Below are 18,331 nucleotides of genomic sequence, written 5' to 3' on the forward strand. Positions count from 1 at the left end.
TTACACCAGTCTACCTTTTTGAAAACCTTGTATATTATTGTTATAATTGTTTACTCTCATTATTAACTCACTATATTCTCCTGCATTTGAGACCCACTGCTCCAGAAATTCCCATTTTCCCCTACCACCCTTACATGCCCACTGCTATGTATTTACATAGTGCTGACTTAGAAGAAAGCGGACTTGTTTGTTTTATAAAGCATTAATCAATATTGCGATTTATGTTATTAATGTTAAAACTATATAACAGATAAAATGTCCAGGGGAACTACATGCATTATGTCAGTACATAGCTATGTTGACAGTTTTAGCGTGACCAGAATTCAACGCTATAGAACCAGTGAAAGCCTTTTATGCATGTTTCTATTGTCTGGGCTTATTCTCACTGTGGACACTTGACTGGTCAGTGCATTTCTCTTTGTTTACAACTCCACGGCTATAACAAGTAATTGGAACTTACTGTATTTTAGTGTATGGTTTCACGACTCACTACCTTTGTCATGTGAATAGTGGCATTGTTTAAAGTGTAACACAGGGAGGGGCTTGTTTTTAGCCTAACTGCTGAAGTGTAAAGAGGGGGATTATGGGTAGTATGGGTCATTGCACTTGGAGATACAGTAGACTTTGAATGACAGGTCTGAGACATGATTACAGTCTTTTGTGTCTGTTTGGGGCAAGAGGTGGGGGGGTTCCCTTTGGGGGCAAAGCGGGGGTATCCTCAAATGGGATGGGGGAGGTCGGCAGTGATGGATGAAGTACTCTGTTTTGTTATTTAAGTAAAAGTACAGATACAGAGGCAAGTAAATGTAAAAGTATCACATGAAAAAATATAAGTAAAAGTATTAAAGTACCTGTTTAAAAATATACTTTGAGTAAAAAGTAAAAGTATTTCACTCAGATTTTGATAAAGTGTTGTTAATTTGTATTCAGTGTAGTGATATTGATTAAAAAAGTTTACAGATTTCAGAGTCTCAATACGAATAATTTCTTATTTTTTCTTTTGAATTTGGTGTATTAAATTTGTGTTTGCTCAAAGCCGAAGCCTGAACTCAAGACCTTTAGTCAGGATCTTACCACAAACCCCCTAAAATCATATGAGAAGTACTTTTTTCTTTTCAGTCCAGTTAAAAAATGTAGTGTAGAGTAAAAAGTACAGTACAGATCTTAAATGTTGCGAAGTTAAACTAAAAATTCTTTGAAAAAGTACAGTACTTTACTACTTTTACTCCGTTACCTTCCTCCACTAAAAGGGAGGGGGGGTGATGTGATGAGATTATCAGAAAGGAGTCATCACCTCAACATTTGGAGCCACGGAGGAGTGAACAGAGTGATAACATTGGGCAGGATTGCACTACCAGACCAATGGAGCAATCCTATCTCTTTCTATCTAGCGCTATCTCTTAAGTAAATTTACTCAGCTTATCTGCTCAGCCAATCAATCACTGCTAAAAGAAACTCAAACAAGCCCTGAATCAAAATCATTGTTCGAATCTAGACGAAAGTATAACAAAAAACCTTCTCTTGTCTTAATAATGGTCCCCTGATAACATTTGTGGTAATGAGAATCCCTTTATTTGGAACTTTTGGAGACTTTGTTAACCCAAGATCCAACCAACTTTTGCAGTTTTCTGACAGTGATTGATGGGAATTCTTGGGCTGTGGAAGAGGCCGTCATGACAAGTGGGAATGGACAAGATAAACAGGTCTTCAGAACACATGTTCACTTAAAGACGCTGTGCCTGGTTTCTATATAGGTCTGAAAATGAGAAAAACTAAGCTAGTTGATTATGAAATGTTTTGCAGCACAAGTTATTTCTTATGCATTTTGAGCAGCCTAATTGTTCACTGTAATGAGTTTAGAAGTGCTTTTCACAACTCTGCAGAGTTTTGCTGACATGCTAATGCTAACAACAACTAGCATGCAAAAACACTTTATAATTAGAAGCAAACAGTGCACAGAAGACATATTTTGACTTCAAGAGCTGCTTCTACAATATATCTGTACTGGGACAATACAAAATCGAATACAAGCCCTTTTATTCGTTTTTTTGTGTGCATGTTATAGGATGTTGGCAGAAACTGGAGTATCTGTAGAACACCTATCCAGACAAAAGTAGAACATGTAAACCAGGGTCATCAAACTAAGGCCTGTGGGCTGACTCCAACCCGCCACGCCCCTTTGACCGGCCCCCCAGCCCCTCTGCCCCCTCCTCTTGAACTGGGCCTATGAGGCAATCCTCAAATGTTGTCATGGCCTATTTTTTTTTATTACTTTTTGGCAAATAATAACACGTCTGCATTTTGAATTCTGTTGATTTTTTTTTCAATGAAAGAATTATATTTATATGAGGCATTTATATTTATTTAAATAATTATATGACGTATTTACATTTGCCATAGAATTTGCCGCAAAATTTTCTTCACCGGACAACAAAATGGCTCGTGTTAGAGTACGAAAAGCTGACAGAGAGTGCAGAGTTTGCGAAGAACAGTGGACGACCAATTATTTTATCGTTCAGTGTAAGGACCGTGCAGTTTGTCAGATATGTAAAGAAAGTGTGGCGGTTTTCAAAGAATATAATCGTTATCAGGGTCATACAATTCTGAACCCGGCCCCCATCACAGTCAGGAGCGATAATGTGGCCCAAAGATAAAAAAGCTTGGTGACCCCTGATGTAAAATGTACACAGAATATTCTCCTTTTTTGCCATTAAATTGACTTTTTGGAGCGGTCTACCATGTTAAAACATTCTCATCAAAAACATGCCCTCCGTGTGGTTAGCAGTAAGATTCTGTCCAATGCTCATCCCACAAGCCTACGTCATCCGTGCCCCCGCAGGACGCAAAAGAGTACACCTCAACTTCACTAACCTGATGCGATGTGCTGTAGCTTCATTAGTGGAACGCACACCGTTTGTTACGATAGGGCTCTGAAGGAGGACTGACTTAGCGCGGAGAGCAAAGAGAGAGGTCACTCAAAGCATCAAAAATGAAACTGAAACTCACTGAACATGTTAATACGTTATTTTTTCACAGCAATAAAAGGTAATAAAGTGATAGCAAGTAATACCCCATAGAAGTGTAATACCCGTCTTTAAGTAAGTCTAAACCACAACTAAATACTAAAGTAAACTAAATATTGTGATTACTTTTTGGCTGTAGGAAATAATCTCCATCTCCTTATACATAAACACCGCCCTGTCTCTCTCTGCATGTGCTCCTCCTGCATGTATGTAATCGCTATAGGCGTAAACGCACTTGTGAGTGGAGTCCATGTTGCGTGCGGCCGCTGTGGTTTACGGTGGTTTCCTGTAAACTCGTATAACACAGTGATTATTGATGAGGCCGCGGAGACAGAGCAGGAGTGCATTAGTGACTTCTGCTCTTTGTCAAACTGCACAAGGCCTGAAATATCTACTCTCTTATAACTAATGGCAAAATTCAACCTAAATGTAGTCCTTCAAATTACTGAAACTTATGTGTCTGTGCGTAGGAGTGGATCTCTTTTTTTTCACACTTTTTTTTTTCTTGCCAAGAAGCATTGTCAAAAATCTGATGTTTCTCGATACTGAAACTTGTATCGAAAGTAAATACTCATTTGCGCATGTATACTAAAAAAGACACATTTACAGGACAGAAATGAACCTTTCCTGAATAGATTTAGAATGATCTTGAGCTGTAACAGAACAAGTATGAGGAATACAGTAAGTCCACATGGGAATATAAAAGAAATTACTGTTGTTCAATGTTGAAAATCACAAAGAAATTTTTTTTTAAATGATCATTGTGGTATCAGAATCGGTATGAGTTTGAAATATATTTCTTAATATTGAAATTGAGGTTGAAATTTTTGTATCGTGACAACTAAGGCTACTAAGCACACAGGGCGCTCTGGGAAAGTTATCCTTTGGCTTGTTTCCTTTTTGATTTTCTTACTTTGTGTTGGTTAAATCAACAGTTATGTGAGACCATGCAAGGCGACCTCTGTTGTGATTTCGGGTGCTACGAAATAATAAAAATACATTGAAAACTGAATTAAAATGCTATTATATTGTCTCTCTATGGCAGGAGTACCAAGATGGAGGATTAGCTAACTACACAGAGGTAACAGTACCCACAAAGCAACCATAAAGACATCTCCACACAGAAGCTCTTATTTGTTTTGGACTTGAATCCTTAAGATGAGGTAAGATAACTAATCCCCTACGCCTCTGTGAAGGAACATGCTAAGAAGTTTGCCAGTTACAAGAATGTGTTAGTCGGATATTCATAATTTTTCACGTAATAATCATAATTCATCCAACAAAATAGAAAACAATATGAGGATACTTGAGCTCAATTCATTTATCAAACACAAGTCACACATTATGTTACAGTACAGTACACAATTAAAGTTATGTAAAGAATAGCAATCAGATTTTATACTTGCATTATTTATTTTCTTCCGATGGAGGGTGCACTATCTGCTTATCTCCACAGAGATGTTAATGCATTACCTAAAATGTTCCACAGTATGGCATTAAACTTGTAAATCTCACATTTTTAAAGATGTTTCATTGTTCAAAAATACCTTGATAAACATGTTTGCTTACTGTGAGGAGTGTTGCCTCTTCACAGATCTGTGCTGTAACGTGGCGTGGTGGTGTCACTTGCTTGTCTCCATGGGGACAAAGGACTTTAATTCAATGTGGTGGAACATTCCAGGCAAAACAATAACATCTTCATTGAGACAAACAAGTAGTGGACCCACAACTAGATCCTATATTACGCAAAATTGACTTTTGTGAGCTTTGAGTCATGTTAAAATGTTGTTACCTCATGAAAAACATTTCGAAATGTGTTTTGTTTCATTCCCACATTTTTGAGTAATTCTGTATTATTATTAGTCTGTTTACTTCTCCAAAGCTCAAAATACTCTTGTGATGTGATGAAGTGGTAGTTTTCAAGTTAACAGCTAACTTTTAGATTTTGTTCTGTAGAGATTGGCCATTCCAGGGCTGAAATCATCCAAATGATTCTAGTGAAGGTGTATGGAGTTTAAAAACACAGTGGAGCACTTCCTGTATTAACACATGACATCACATGGTGGAACAGGGTTTTTTCAGTTTGAGAGAACTGTGTGTTTAACATGTGTGAATGAAACAAAGCACAACTCCAGGTATGTTTGTGATGAGGAAACAACATTATAACATAGATCAGGAAATAGTATTTATAGTACAGTAATAATGAGTCCTTTAAAATGAAAATATTATCAGCACGAAATCATGAAAACACCATCGATAATCGAATCAAAAGGAAGAGAGAAAAGTGGGGATAAAAATAATTCCAGCTGTCTTCTGCAGAGCTAAACAGAATGACTGAATCTAGTGGAAGGGAAACATTCATTGCATCATTGACTTCAACCTGTTCAGGCTCATGTTGCAGTCCTGGTACAGTTGGCAGTGCGTTGGCCCATGGATCACTTGAACATGAGTCCAGCTGTGCTTGTGCAGGATTTACACTGTGACACTGTGAGAAGTACAGCGCTGCTCTTGGCTTCAGAGGTGAGAGGGATTAGGATACAGTGGTTTGTAGTCAAGGGGAAGTCCAGAAGGCTCAGAAACATGTGGTGCTTTAACTTTACAAAGAGAAGTTAAGTCTAGTCTGTACTGAAAATGGTCCAGTGGTTAAAGCACTTTTGACCAGCTAGACTATTCATTTGACTAAAACGTAGTTATAGTTATATAATCATTACAATAATTATTTATTATTGTGTGGTAGTTATACTTTATATGTAGTTATAATTTACATATAATTACATTTAAGGCTTAGGCTAAGAATCTAGTTTATCACAAGTTACAATTAGGACAGATAAAAGGTCCCATATTAGAGTATTTTCTGATCTGTGTTATAATGCTGTTTCCTTTTTACGAACATACCTGGAGCTTTATTTTGCTTCATTCACACATGTTTAACACACAAATCCTGCATATTTAGGCTCAGTTCTTCTCTCATCACATGACATCACCTTCCTGTATCACAAGGTGATGTCATGTGGTAATGCAGGAAGTGACTCGATACACCACTAGAATAATTGGATAATTTCAACCCTGAAATTGCCAGTCTCTACTAAACAAAAGGTTAAGGTAGCTGTTAACTTGAAAACTACCGCTTCATGACATCACCGGTTGGAACAAGAAATTTTGAGCTTTGGAGATGCAGACAGACTAATAATAAAGGATTACTCAAACGTGTGTGAATGAAACAAAAACTCCAGGTAAGTTTTTGATGAGATAATAATATTAATATGAGGTAACATGAGGTAATAATATAATATTATAACATGGCTGAAAGCTCAGAGTCACTTTTGCGCAAGGTAGGACCTTTAAAGTGCATATGACTCATCTGAATAAAACACCATGAACATAATTATTTCTTAAGGTTCTTGCCTATTTTTTACAATTTTGGTGAAGTTTATAATTAAGGCAGATTAAAGAGCAACCAAAATTTCCAACAAAGTAGAATTAAATGAGAACTTGATAAAATAACTTTTCAATTCATAACATGTCTTGTACAGTATTGCTGTAAAGATGCATTATGTAAGTTTTCTGATGGTCCGCTACCTGCTTGTCGCCATGGAGATGTTATTGCTGAAATGTTCCTCAGAATGACATTTGACATCTATCGTACATTTATTCAGTTACAGGTTTTGGTAACATGCATTCCTACTCTGAACAAGCTTGCCTCTGCACAGATCTAACTTTACTTAGTGGCGTCGTCTGCTTGTCTGTGTTAAATTTCAGACTGGGTAACATTCCAGGCAAAGCAATAACATTTCCACGGAGACAAGCAGCTAACATACCCTCCACCAGAAAAGTTACTCATTACCTTTAAATTAGACAAGACAAACTTCTTGACCTAAGCCAAATTACCCATTCTCCTCTGCTGCGTGTCCTATAGCGTTAGTCTGTTATTCGGAACATTGCCGTGTTGTCAGGTTGCGGAGGGTCTGGCGTGTTGAGTTTCATTTGGAGAGGCCCAGGTTAGCGCAGGTTACACACGTACTCACTGAAGGGGTCATGGAAAAACGAACCCAACCCTCAGACCTCCAGTACAAGTGAAGAAACATCTAAATAACTAAGAGTCACCTGTCACTGTCCTGTACCCTGCTCCTGCCACTTTGTGGGCCTGTCACTGCTCAATGGCTAAATAAGGAAGAAACAGCTCTATTTTAACTTCAGGACCACTGCTGTCCACTGGAATGTGGATAACTGGTGGTGGTCAATGGCATGTTAGTTTAGAGGAGATTATTGTTTTATGAATATATCTAAGCAAAAATACAGTTTTTAAAGTACTTCCCTGTACTTCTACTTCTACTTGAGTAGTATATTTTGCCTTGCCTTATATATTGTTTTGTTTTTCCAATTGCAATACCTTAAAATTATGATATGATGTCATGTCCAGGGAGTTACTCGCACTTGAAAGAGCTTGTACCGTATTTTACGCACTATAGGGCACTCTGGATGTATCAGGCGCACTGTCATAGAATAGTCTATTTTCGAACTTTTTCACAAATAAACTGCACCGGACTTTAAACGAAACACAACAGTTAGGTGGTCATTGGGACTTTGTTTGTGGCGTTCATGGTGACTCTGGGCTTTGTTCAGTTGTGGCGTGTAGGGAGGGTGCTGTCTGGGACCGCTGGATTGTCGGCGTGTTCGCAGTGACTCAGTTGTTCAGTTGTGTCTAGAAGTGGCACATTGCACTCGCTTTTTCGGTTCGTTCCTCCGTTCCGTTCCTCGTCCGTGTGGAGTGATGAGTGTGGCTGCGGGTGTTTTTGGCTGCGTGGTTGCTGTCTGCTCCGTGCGTGTTTGCATGTGCTGCAGGTGGTGCGGCTTTGTAGTTTAATGAAATCGTGCTGGGACGCCCGAGTGGATTCATGTATAGGGCACTCTGGATTGTGGGACGCGCAGTCGTTTTTTGATGGGGTTGGAGGCTTTAGAGCGCACTCAATAGCCTGGAAAATACGGTAATACCAAATACTTTTTTACTCTTAAGAAATGTCCCAGAGCACTAATACTATAGTGATGTAGCCCGAGTCTTACTTGAGTACAGTATTTGGTTATCATGTACATTTCTAATGAGAAAAATTATCAGCCTTCAAGTGTCTAGAAATGTCTAGAGAAAAACAAATTGGTGGTATGGTACCTTTCTAAAAGTGTATTTATTAAAATGTCAACATTCTCTTGGAGTGTGAAGCTAACTGTAGGCTCTGCTCTGTCTGAGACTCTCTTAGACTTTAATCTGAGCTTTGTTTTAACACAATCTGGCAAGAAAGAGTTGACTTAGTTGGAATTACAACAGGTGAGATGATTTGTGCTGTTAAACAAGTCCCTCACACTTTCAAATTAGAGTAGGGTGAGCAGATTTTCAAAATCAAAAACCAGGACACCCCTGGTTTGTGGTAGTTGGTAATAATACAATTGTGAAACAAGTGCGCAATTAAGGAAAATTGTTCTGCACTCAGCCCATTCACGACTAACATGTGAGTCCGTGTAGTCAGATTTTCTTTGTGTTTTGGTCATTTTTAAGCAGCTTTTCTGTATTTTACCTAAACAAATTACTTTAAAAAAAAAAAAGTTTATTTATTTCATTCATAAAGTATAAAAAGACATCAACAGTGTCACAACATCAAACATACAAGAAATGAATGAAAAGGAGCAAAAAGAAAGAAGAGTTATCTTATGTTATCTGCCCCCTTTTTCCTTTTCAAGACAATACATCAACACCGATAGGTACTTTAAAACATTTGATTTTATGTGTTTTTTTTATGCCTCCCTTTATTGTTGGCAGGCATCAGATTGGTCAAAAATAGGGACACCTGGGACACTTGTTTTCTAAAAATGTGACAAATCACTAATTTTGGATAAATCTGTTGGGACAGGAGACACTAGGGCTCAAAATTGGGACTGTGCTGGGTAAATATGGACATCTGGTCACCCTAAATTAAAGTCACAAGCTAGCCAGCATTAGCCAACAGTTTTTCAGTTAGTCACTTTCACCCTTTTGCTGAAAATCAAACACTTAGGTCCATGAATTCTCGTAACAGGCTCCTGAAAAGGTTTCTTGAGATTTTTTGACAGTATTTGCTAATGTGTGCATTGTGTCTCCATGGTAACTGCTGAACATTCCAACATAGGCATACATGTAAACCCCCCCATGTGATATCACTGCAAAGTATCAATTCCAGTCAACATGAACTTAATAGTAATATACAGCATACAGAAATGAGTCTTACTGTATCTGTAGTGTATCTGAAACCCCATCTGACAAAGAATGCCACATCCACTCAGCGCCCCTCCCTCATAATTCATACCATAGAGAAGATCAAAGCTCCACTTCACAGGTACCAGAAACCCACCCAAACCCACTGCAATCTCACAACTTCCACACTGTATAAACACGTGGACCCAGATCTGGTGGGAGCGTCCCTTCTCGGTGACGTTTGGAGTAAAGCTGTTCCCACGAGATTAGGCTGCAGCTCTGTGTCTGTGGGCTGCCCTGTGTCATTATGGTCAGAGTGTGTACATGAGACGGGGTACAGCCGGGCGTGGTGAGGGAAAGAGGAGCAGATCTGGGGCACAAGATTGAACTCAGAGTTTAGGGATGAAATCTAAACTAATGATATCACTGACCTCCTCCATGTTATAACTCAGAACAGCAGTGCTAGTGACGCGAAAAGAATGAAGAAACTAAATTTTTTGAAAGGTTTTTTTTTACCGATTACCTGCTGTTACCTCACCAAAAACATACCTGGAGTTGTCTTTTCTTCCATTCAGATGTTTCAGTAATCCTGCATTTTTCGGCTATCTACATAATCAAAGCTCTGAGTGCTCTGGTCCACCTTGTGATGTCATGTAGTGGTAGCTTTCAAGTTAAAGGGACAGTCCGAAATTTTGGACATCATTTTTGTACCTCATTTTCTAGTGAGCCAGAGTGTTGGAGACGCGTGGAGACACTTTTTTAAATATTCCATCCAGTCCTTGTACTTGCAGAGGTCGCTGGTGCTAGGCTAGTGCATGTCAATGGCCATAGTTAGCCTGCCACTAAAAACAGTCTTACCCACTCCACAAAACACCCTAAGCAAATCTATTATAACGCCAGACTATCGATTTAAATGTCTGTGTTAAATTAATAATTTTAGAAGTAAAACCAACCTTGCATTTGAAGGATTTATGTCTGAGCAGCAGCAGCGAGTTGTACTTCCTGATAGAAAGCTTGGCAGCATCGGACTGATATATGAAAAAATAGTCCCTCAACATGCAACGATTCATGCGATGCCAAGGTTAGTTTTATTTCAAATATTATTCTATCAGCACAGACATTTACATCGACAGCCTGGCGTAATAATAGATTTGCTTCGGGTTCTTTGTGGAGTGGGTAAGACTGTTTTTAGTGGCAGGCAAACTATGGCCATTGACATGCACTAGCCTAGCACCAGCGACCTCTGCAAATACAAAGACTGGATGGAATATTTAAAAAAGTGTCTCCACAGGTCTCCAACATTCTGTCTCACTAGGAAATGAGGTCATGTGTCCAAAATTCTGGATTGTCCCCATAACAGCGACCTTTTACGTTTAGTTAAGTGGAGATTGGCAATTCCAGAGCTGAAATCATCCAAATGATTCTAGTGAAAGTGCATGGAGTTTGAAAACACAGTGGAGCACTTTCTGTATTACCACATGACATCACAACAGGAACAGACTGTTTCCCGTTTGAGGGAAGAACTCAGCCTAAATATGCAAGATTTGTGTGTTAAGCAAACAAAAGAAGAAACAAAACACAACTCCAGGTATGTTTGTGATGGGAAAACAACATTGTAACATAGATTAGAAAATAAAAAACTAAAATATGTATAGCTATCAGTTGAGTCTTTCAACTGTCTTTGAACCAAACAAATGTTAGACTCCCATCACTTAGCAGCACTAGGCAGAGTGTCCGGTCAGAGCTCCTGGTGAGGGTCAACTGGAGGCTAATGTTTGGGTCAGACAAACCGCTCAGAGGATGTGAGAGTGGGCTGAGAGCTCACTGCTTCCTCATTGATAATAAAGATGGACAGTTTTGTGGGTGTGTTATGAAATATAAAGGAAATGAGAATCAAATCAGGTCAATAATTCAGAATCAGGTCATGTTAGGGCGGTCGTGAAGGCAAAGGTTAAAAAGGCCTGGACTTGTTTTTTTTTTTTTTTTCCATGTTTGTGAGGAAAATGTGTCTCGCCCCAGTACAGATATGTTGTATAAGCAGCTCTTAAGGTCAAAATATGTCAGTACCGTGCTGTCTGTGTCTAATTATGAAACATTTTTGTGTCAGAGAATCAGGAAGTGAGTGTGATAAGCATGCTTGTCTGAGTTAGATTTCTAAAAGGCAGGTTTATGGAAAAAAGCTAAGATGAAAAGTACAAAAATACAGCAAGAAGCAGTGAGTTCTAAAACAGAAGGCCTCCACTTATGTCATCAACATGGAAAATCCCAACCAAAATGCAGTGACAACACCCAAAGAACATTTTTTTCTGTCAGATTAAAGGTCCTATATTACACAAAATTGACTCTTGTGAGCTTTAAATCTTGTTAAAATGTTGTTACTTCTTCAAAAACATACCTGGAGTTGTGTTTTCTTTTATTCACACATTGAGTAACCCTTTATTAAAGCTCAAACTGCTCTGTTCCACCTTGTGATGTTGGTTTGTGATGTAGTTTTGAAATTGAGAGCTGTTTATCTTGAGTTCAGTAGAGATTGGCAGTTCTGGGATTAGGAGTTTGAAAACACAGCGGAGCACTTCCTCTATTACCTCATGACATGACAAGGTGGAACAGAGTGTTTTCTATTTGCAGGATTTGTGTGTTAAAGGTGGGAATGAAACAAAACACAACTCCAGGTATGTTTTTGAAGATGAAACAACATTATTCGCCTGATTTATCAGTCAGTTTCACTTTGTGGAAACCATCTGACTTAGCAGCATTAGGATTTGTTCACTCAACAGTACGCGGGTACTTATTTTATTTAACCAATCGCTGCTGTTTGGTCATGATGTATGTAATGCTCCAAATCCCATAAGAAGAAGGGCAATAACGTTCTTCCCCTTGATAAAATTCACCAAACGTTCTCTTTGTTCCAGCTTTAAATCCTCAATCTCAGACATCGTTGCCAACACAGAATGTATGGCTTCGTCTACATCCATCTCAACCTCTTTGTTTACTGTTGTGCTGTACCACAAAAGGGACCCTGACAAGCGCTTGAATTTGACGTCATGGCTTCACAGCTCTTCGCTGATTGGTCGATGCGCGGTCTACAGCTTCCAGTAGTGTATTCCGATTCCTGACCTAGTCGCTGGAGAGAAATGAAATTGAGCGGAGGCACTAGGTGGCACCAGCCTGGCTACAACATTATAATATAGATTAGAAAATAGAGTAATACAGTATATAGCCTTTAAGTTCAGCCCCATGCTGCAGAAAACATGTCCGCAGATTGGCATAGATAGCTTCATGCTTCGCCCATACATATATTCACTTTGTTTACTTTTTATTATTACACGATGTCTCACAATGTTCGCTTAACTGTGTCCAGATGTGCTCCATGGTGGACATATTGCATTAGCCTATTCCTGAGTAAAAAATATAAATATGCATACGATTTAAATGTCTTCCCATCCATCTGTCTGGCAACCTTATACGGATACATTTACTTAGGAGATTGGATTTACAATGATAAACAGCATCATTTATTTTGAACTTTCGGCCTCAAATTTAATCATGTCTTTTATGAAAAATAATCCCAAAAGTTGATTCATTTCCTGCAGTTTTCGTGACCTGGATTTGACTTTGTTCCACCTGAAAATAAGAAAGTTTTCGCAAAGTTGACGTCAATAAAAAAAAAGATGTAACTATATATGGAAGATTCACACTTTTGGCTGAAATAACTAAACCAAAACAACTCTCTTTATCAGTTTTTATTATAGATGTGATTCCCCAGAATGCCATTAAACATATCTTTCTGCACTTGTTATATTGCAGGTGTTGTTGCTATCCATTGTGTTTCAGTAATTAAGACTGTTACTATAGTGATTAACAATTTAAACTTAAATCTTTTGAATGGGAAAATGTTCTCAAAATGTTGCATATGACTGGAAGCTAAAAGTGAATATAAAGTACTTAGAAAAACATGCATTCTTAGTCAGCAGGGTCTCCTTTCCACAAACCTGACTTGCAGCTTGGCCTGATGGCGTCACCCGTTTTTCTCCACAGAGATAGATACATTTAATGCAATACTGCAGAACATTCAGGCCCCATTTATACGTACACCTACACATTTTTAAAAACGGAGACATTTTCCTTCATTTATACCCAACTTGTACACACAAACTGCAAATTCCCCTCTGAAAACTAATCTTTCTAAAAACTCAGACTAGAGTGGAGATTCTGGAAAACTACGGTTTGGCGTTTGCCTGTAAAGTGAGATAAATGGAGTTTTAGCAGCTGACGAGCCAAAAGTGCAACCAATGTTTACCTTTTGCTCTGATGATGATCATGGAAACATTCAGAGCAGCAGTTGCATTTCTTCTGGTGCAAACACTTTTCATGTGTTTGCATTTGTACAAACAGCTGATGTTTCATATCCATGACCAGAGACCAATGAGGCTCAGAGGTCAGCAATTTTACCACTTCTGTAACATGTCTGTGGAGAGGCAACCCCACTCAGTAATGCATGTTTTTGAAGGTATTTTTAAGTAATACTCACAACTGTAATGAAATAAATGCTACAGGTGCCACCCAGAGGCTTGGTGTAGTTATGATGGCGCTCAGTGGTGTATTTATGTGGGCTGATGTAAATGAAAACCTTTTTGAAAACGATGCTATGTGCACGATGTTATTTTGGAAAACGGAGGGAGGGAAATATTCATTTCTCAACATACCCGGTTATGTGTAAACGTAGCCTCAAAGCAAAGCAGTAACCTTTCCATGGCAACCAGGAGGAGATAGACCCTCAACCAGGAAAGTTACACTGCAGTTTTATTCTTGTAAAGTCTTTTCATTTGACAACAATGTATGAATGAAAAATGCCACTTTTTTTTTTTTTTAAGTCTAATGGGTAAAAGAAAACCGTGAGTTAGTTAATTGGTTAGTTATTTAGTCAAGCTTGTTGGTGTTTATAAAAATTATATTAATATTCTGATCTCTTCTTAGTTTTCAAACATGGCCAGTTTAAGATGCTGATGTCTCCCATGCTGTGAACAAGAAAACATAGAAATCCAATGCCTCTATAAAGCTACATTTATAGGCTATCTAAAATGTGTTGAATTTCCTGGCCTGATTGTCATTCGGCTCCACTCCTGCTCTGGTGTGTGGCCGCTGTTTAGATGCGGGTTGCCTGTGACCTGCGTGCCCTTGAGCAGAGTGTTTTGCCCTGCTCTGCACAATAATGCTGTGTACATAGAGCTCTGTGTGTGGATTTACACCAGCTGCACGGGCCAATCCATCCCTGTCGTTTAAGCAGATTTGAGATTTAACCTGTGAAGTTATACAGGTATATGCCACAGGAGAGGAGGCGCACTATGTAACTTTTTTGTTATAGTGTCGGCCACCTGCTTGTCTCCATGGAGATGTAACCTGTGAAATTATACAGGTATTATCATAGAAATCTTTAAGGGCATCTCAGATTCATCATAAAGAAAGCTCTGAAAAACAAAAACATTCTAGCGTGAAATCATCATACACAAAAGATTCTTCAATTAAATCAATTACTACAGTACAATACCAAGTACAAACTCACATGATTCTGTTAACATTGCAAGAAAGATCATTTGTTTTGTCGCTCAGTGCAAAGACTGGACTCACTCTGTATGAAAATATCAATATCCACCACTTCAGTGAATATAATTGTCGTCTTATGTGTATACATTTAATGGAGAAGTAGATGTCAATCAAGGCTCCCCCTACAGTTACAATCTGGTATCACAGGCAGCGTTACAGTATACAGTTTTTCATTTGATAAAAGCCAGACAGTGCATGAGAATAATTTCTTACAATAACAGTAAATATGTTATAATAATTGCACCTTAATTAGTCTTAATGAAGCTTAAATGAAGACTTAATTAATAATGAACAAATAGTTTATTAAGAATGATTCTTGTTTAGTAACTAATCAATTACCTAACCCGTTAATTAAGTCATTCTAAACCTGACTCAGTCCTGATAAATCATTAGTTTATTATGAATTATGGTTTTCTTCATGATCAAGCTTGTAAATAGAGTGATGATTATAAAGTGTTACCAGTTCTTTTACTTCTCAATAAATCTGAAGTTAATTATATGCTAGGCTTTTGGTTTTGACCGAGCAAAAACCGCATCACATCAGTTCAAACCAAGCACCGTTTAGATCAACATAATGGCGATGAGACAAAGACTAAAACAATCACATCGAGACAATAATGAGACAGAACCTCCGGAAAAGGCGCATCTGTTGAATCCACAGAAGACTCGAGCGGGTAGACCATGATCACTCGGGGCTCTGCGGAGGCGGGACGAGGTGCCTACTGTAATCCGACACGGACGCGCGCGCCGCTCGCCGTGCACGTGGAGAGTGTGGAGTGAGTGAGTGGAGCCGCTTCTGTCACAAGCCACGAGAGGAGCGGAGAGGCAACAGCGCAGACGGGCACAGAGGCACAGAGGCACGGAGAGGAGCGCACGGGTGAACCAGCGGAGCGTGCACCGTGGCTTTTCACTTTTACGCAGCGCTTTTATCGTTAACATTTTTACATTACATCTCTTTTGCACAAGAACGGACTATTACGAGGAAAACACAATTGAATTCTGAACTAAGACGTGCGCTGGCCAGTTGGGAATAATTGATCAAGCTGAGGACTAAACTTTAATATTTTTTTCCTTTAGATCCTGGTTCCTTCTCCCGTGGCTTTCTACTTTGTTTACCCCAGAAGGCAGCGCGGGGCTCCGGTGTGCACTGTGCAGAGGTCCCCGGTCCCCACGCGTGCTGCAGCCGGGAGGAGGACCGCGCGCGTAAATACACGGACCTCACCGCTTTCAAACATGTTTAAAAGAGAAACTGGACTTGCTTTTCGTTTTCATTTGCAGATCCACGTCTCTTGAGGACTATATTGACATTGCATTTTCTAACGGTGCTGCTGCTGCTGGTGCTGCTGCTGAAAGCGTGATTTTACTACGAGCCGGTATAGGGAGATAACCGGCGTAAGGGTGAAGGCAGAGCTCGGTGCGCCGGAAAGGACTTTTTGGACACAGTTGGACATTGAAACCAGTGGAGTTTAATTACTGAGCAGATATGGATTTACTTTTGTGGCTGAGTGGATGTTTGCTGGCGTGCGCGCTGCCGTCAGCCCGAGCAGAGGAAGGAGGTGAGTTTGACACTTTTCACTCTCGGTCTCGCGGAGGTGTTAAGCAGCAAGATAACAGCTCCTCGTGGGAAAAAACCCCTCTCACTTGTGTTTTAAGGTGTAGAGGTATAGAAGAACAACCGAATTTACGTTTTCACCACCAAATTATCTGAAAAATACGGCGTATCCAAACGAAAATATTGCGCGTAAAACCAGAACGATCCACAACATACTTCCCTCATATTTTCATAATTACCAATCACACATGGGTCTTCTTCGTTGGGTTTCAGGTCAGTTAAGTTTTAGTGTAGTCTCCTGATTTTCTCAATCCAGTCTGACCCGGGCCAGCAGCACAGAGCGCACATGGAGAAGTCAAAAGAGCCCCTAATAAAACCCTGATAAACAAGTTAAAACGAATTTACCTGGACTTTATTCCAAAAAAACATGTCTCCAATTGCCAAAATGAAGACTTAAATTACGTGCTATATTAACATACAACTTCTTACCACACGAGAGGCATGCAGTTAAGTTCCATACGTTCTCCGTTACTGCTAATGACAAGTTTGACCATTAAGTGATAGCTATACCTTCTGTGGCCGTGGTGCGAGAAGTGGCGAAACCGCAAGCCTCTTAAACACAGACTATGGGATTTTAGACCCGTGGTGAAAATGTAATTAATCTTTTCACACATTGTAATCTGATTATATGTTAGAATATGTCGTAATCTAACTAAAAATGGAAGCTGCTTTGATTTTTCTCCCTAAAAAGTCAACAAAACCAGCTTGTCTGAGATGATCTGACTTAAAACAGCGTGTGTTCAAGTTTGTTTAGGTTTGTTAAGTTGCTTGTGGGAAAGGCACGAGCTGCTGTCTGTGTTATTTAGCTGTTGTCACTTTGGTCCCCGTGCGTACGGAGCTCATGAGTTTGGACAGCGAGGACGCGCGCAGCTGGATGGGACCTCTCCAAAACTAACAATTTAAGTCACGGCTACTGTTACGTTTATGTTTACGCAGAGTGAAAACGACACAAGAAAATGCATTAAGAAGTGTTTAGTCAGTAATTTAAGTAGAGTTTGTCCATGTGGGTTTCTGGGGGCATAAGCAGTCAAAATAGATTAACCTACGCTGCGTCTTTACGTTTCTAAATCTCTAAACGTCTTTAAACCGTAACCTGTGTCGACAAATTGCAACTTAGAGTTTTCTCAGCTACAACTAAAATAAGCAAATTTCCTTAGGCATCACGGATTTTGAATGAATAGTTAGTTAATTAGAGATATACTGTACATTGTTTTTGAATTAGACCCATTCAGAATGATGAAAAATGAACAATGTTGCCATATTTATAACAATTTAAAACAAAATTTTAGTCTTGTGAATGTTGAAAAGTGCTCAGAATTCCTCAGATAATGCATTTTTCTAATCTCACAATCTTAGAAACATTCAAATGTCAGTGTCAGCTCTTTCAAATTCTTCCATCTAACCAACAAAAATATCAACTGCCAACTGTCTACATACGTGTCTTTACTCCCAAACTCTGAAAACTTCCAGTAATTTGTACAAAACACGGGCAGACGAGTTTTTATTGATTTATGGCTTATTCACAAGGCTGGAGCTTGTCTCATGACTTGGATTGAGAGCTCCGTCTGCCAAATGTTGTTTTGAAGAAATTCACTGGGAGCCTTCTACACTAGACTACTGTGAAGGGGCCGCAGCGAGGAGCGAAACTGTGCAAATCTAACCTAAGGGAAGAGGATTATCACACCAATAAACACACACGGAAAGATTTTAAAGTGGAAAATAGCGTTGGACTTCAGTTTGAAATGGCAGAGAACTTTTATTGATGTAATCAGCGTGTAAACTAAAGGACAGTTTTTTAGTGTTTCCCTGAAATAGGCTTGTGAAATGAACCCATGGGTTTTAGCTGCTCGGTACACTTTCTCATTCAAAAGT

General features: G+C 39.1%; 1 protein-coding gene across 1 annotated transcript in view; it reads left to right on the forward strand.

Annotated features, from left to right (window-relative positions):
• The first annotated feature begins 11,864 nt into the window (after window positions 1-11,864).
• LOC110156118 (neuropilin-2-like) overlaps window positions 11,865-18,331 on the forward strand; it is a 206,409-nt gene continuing 199,942 nt past the window's right edge. Inside the window, exon 1 of the mRNA XM_055152527.1 lies at window positions 11,865-11,915. Within this exon, the coding sequence (XP_055008502.1) occupies window positions 11,894-11,915 (22 nt within the window). The 5' untranslated portion in view covers window positions 11,865-11,893. The remainder of the gene's footprint in view (window positions 11,916-18,331) is intronic.

The sequence above is a fragment of the Boleophthalmus pectinirostris genome, unplaced genomic scaffold (assembly GCF_026225935.1).
Source record: "Boleophthalmus pectinirostris isolate CB_2022bp ecotype Guang Dong unplaced genomic scaffold, ASM2622593v1 HiC_scaffold_1, whole genome shotgun sequence".
Lineage (NCBI taxonomy): Eukaryota > Metazoa > Chordata > Actinopteri > Gobiiformes > Gobiidae > Boleophthalmus > Boleophthalmus pectinirostris.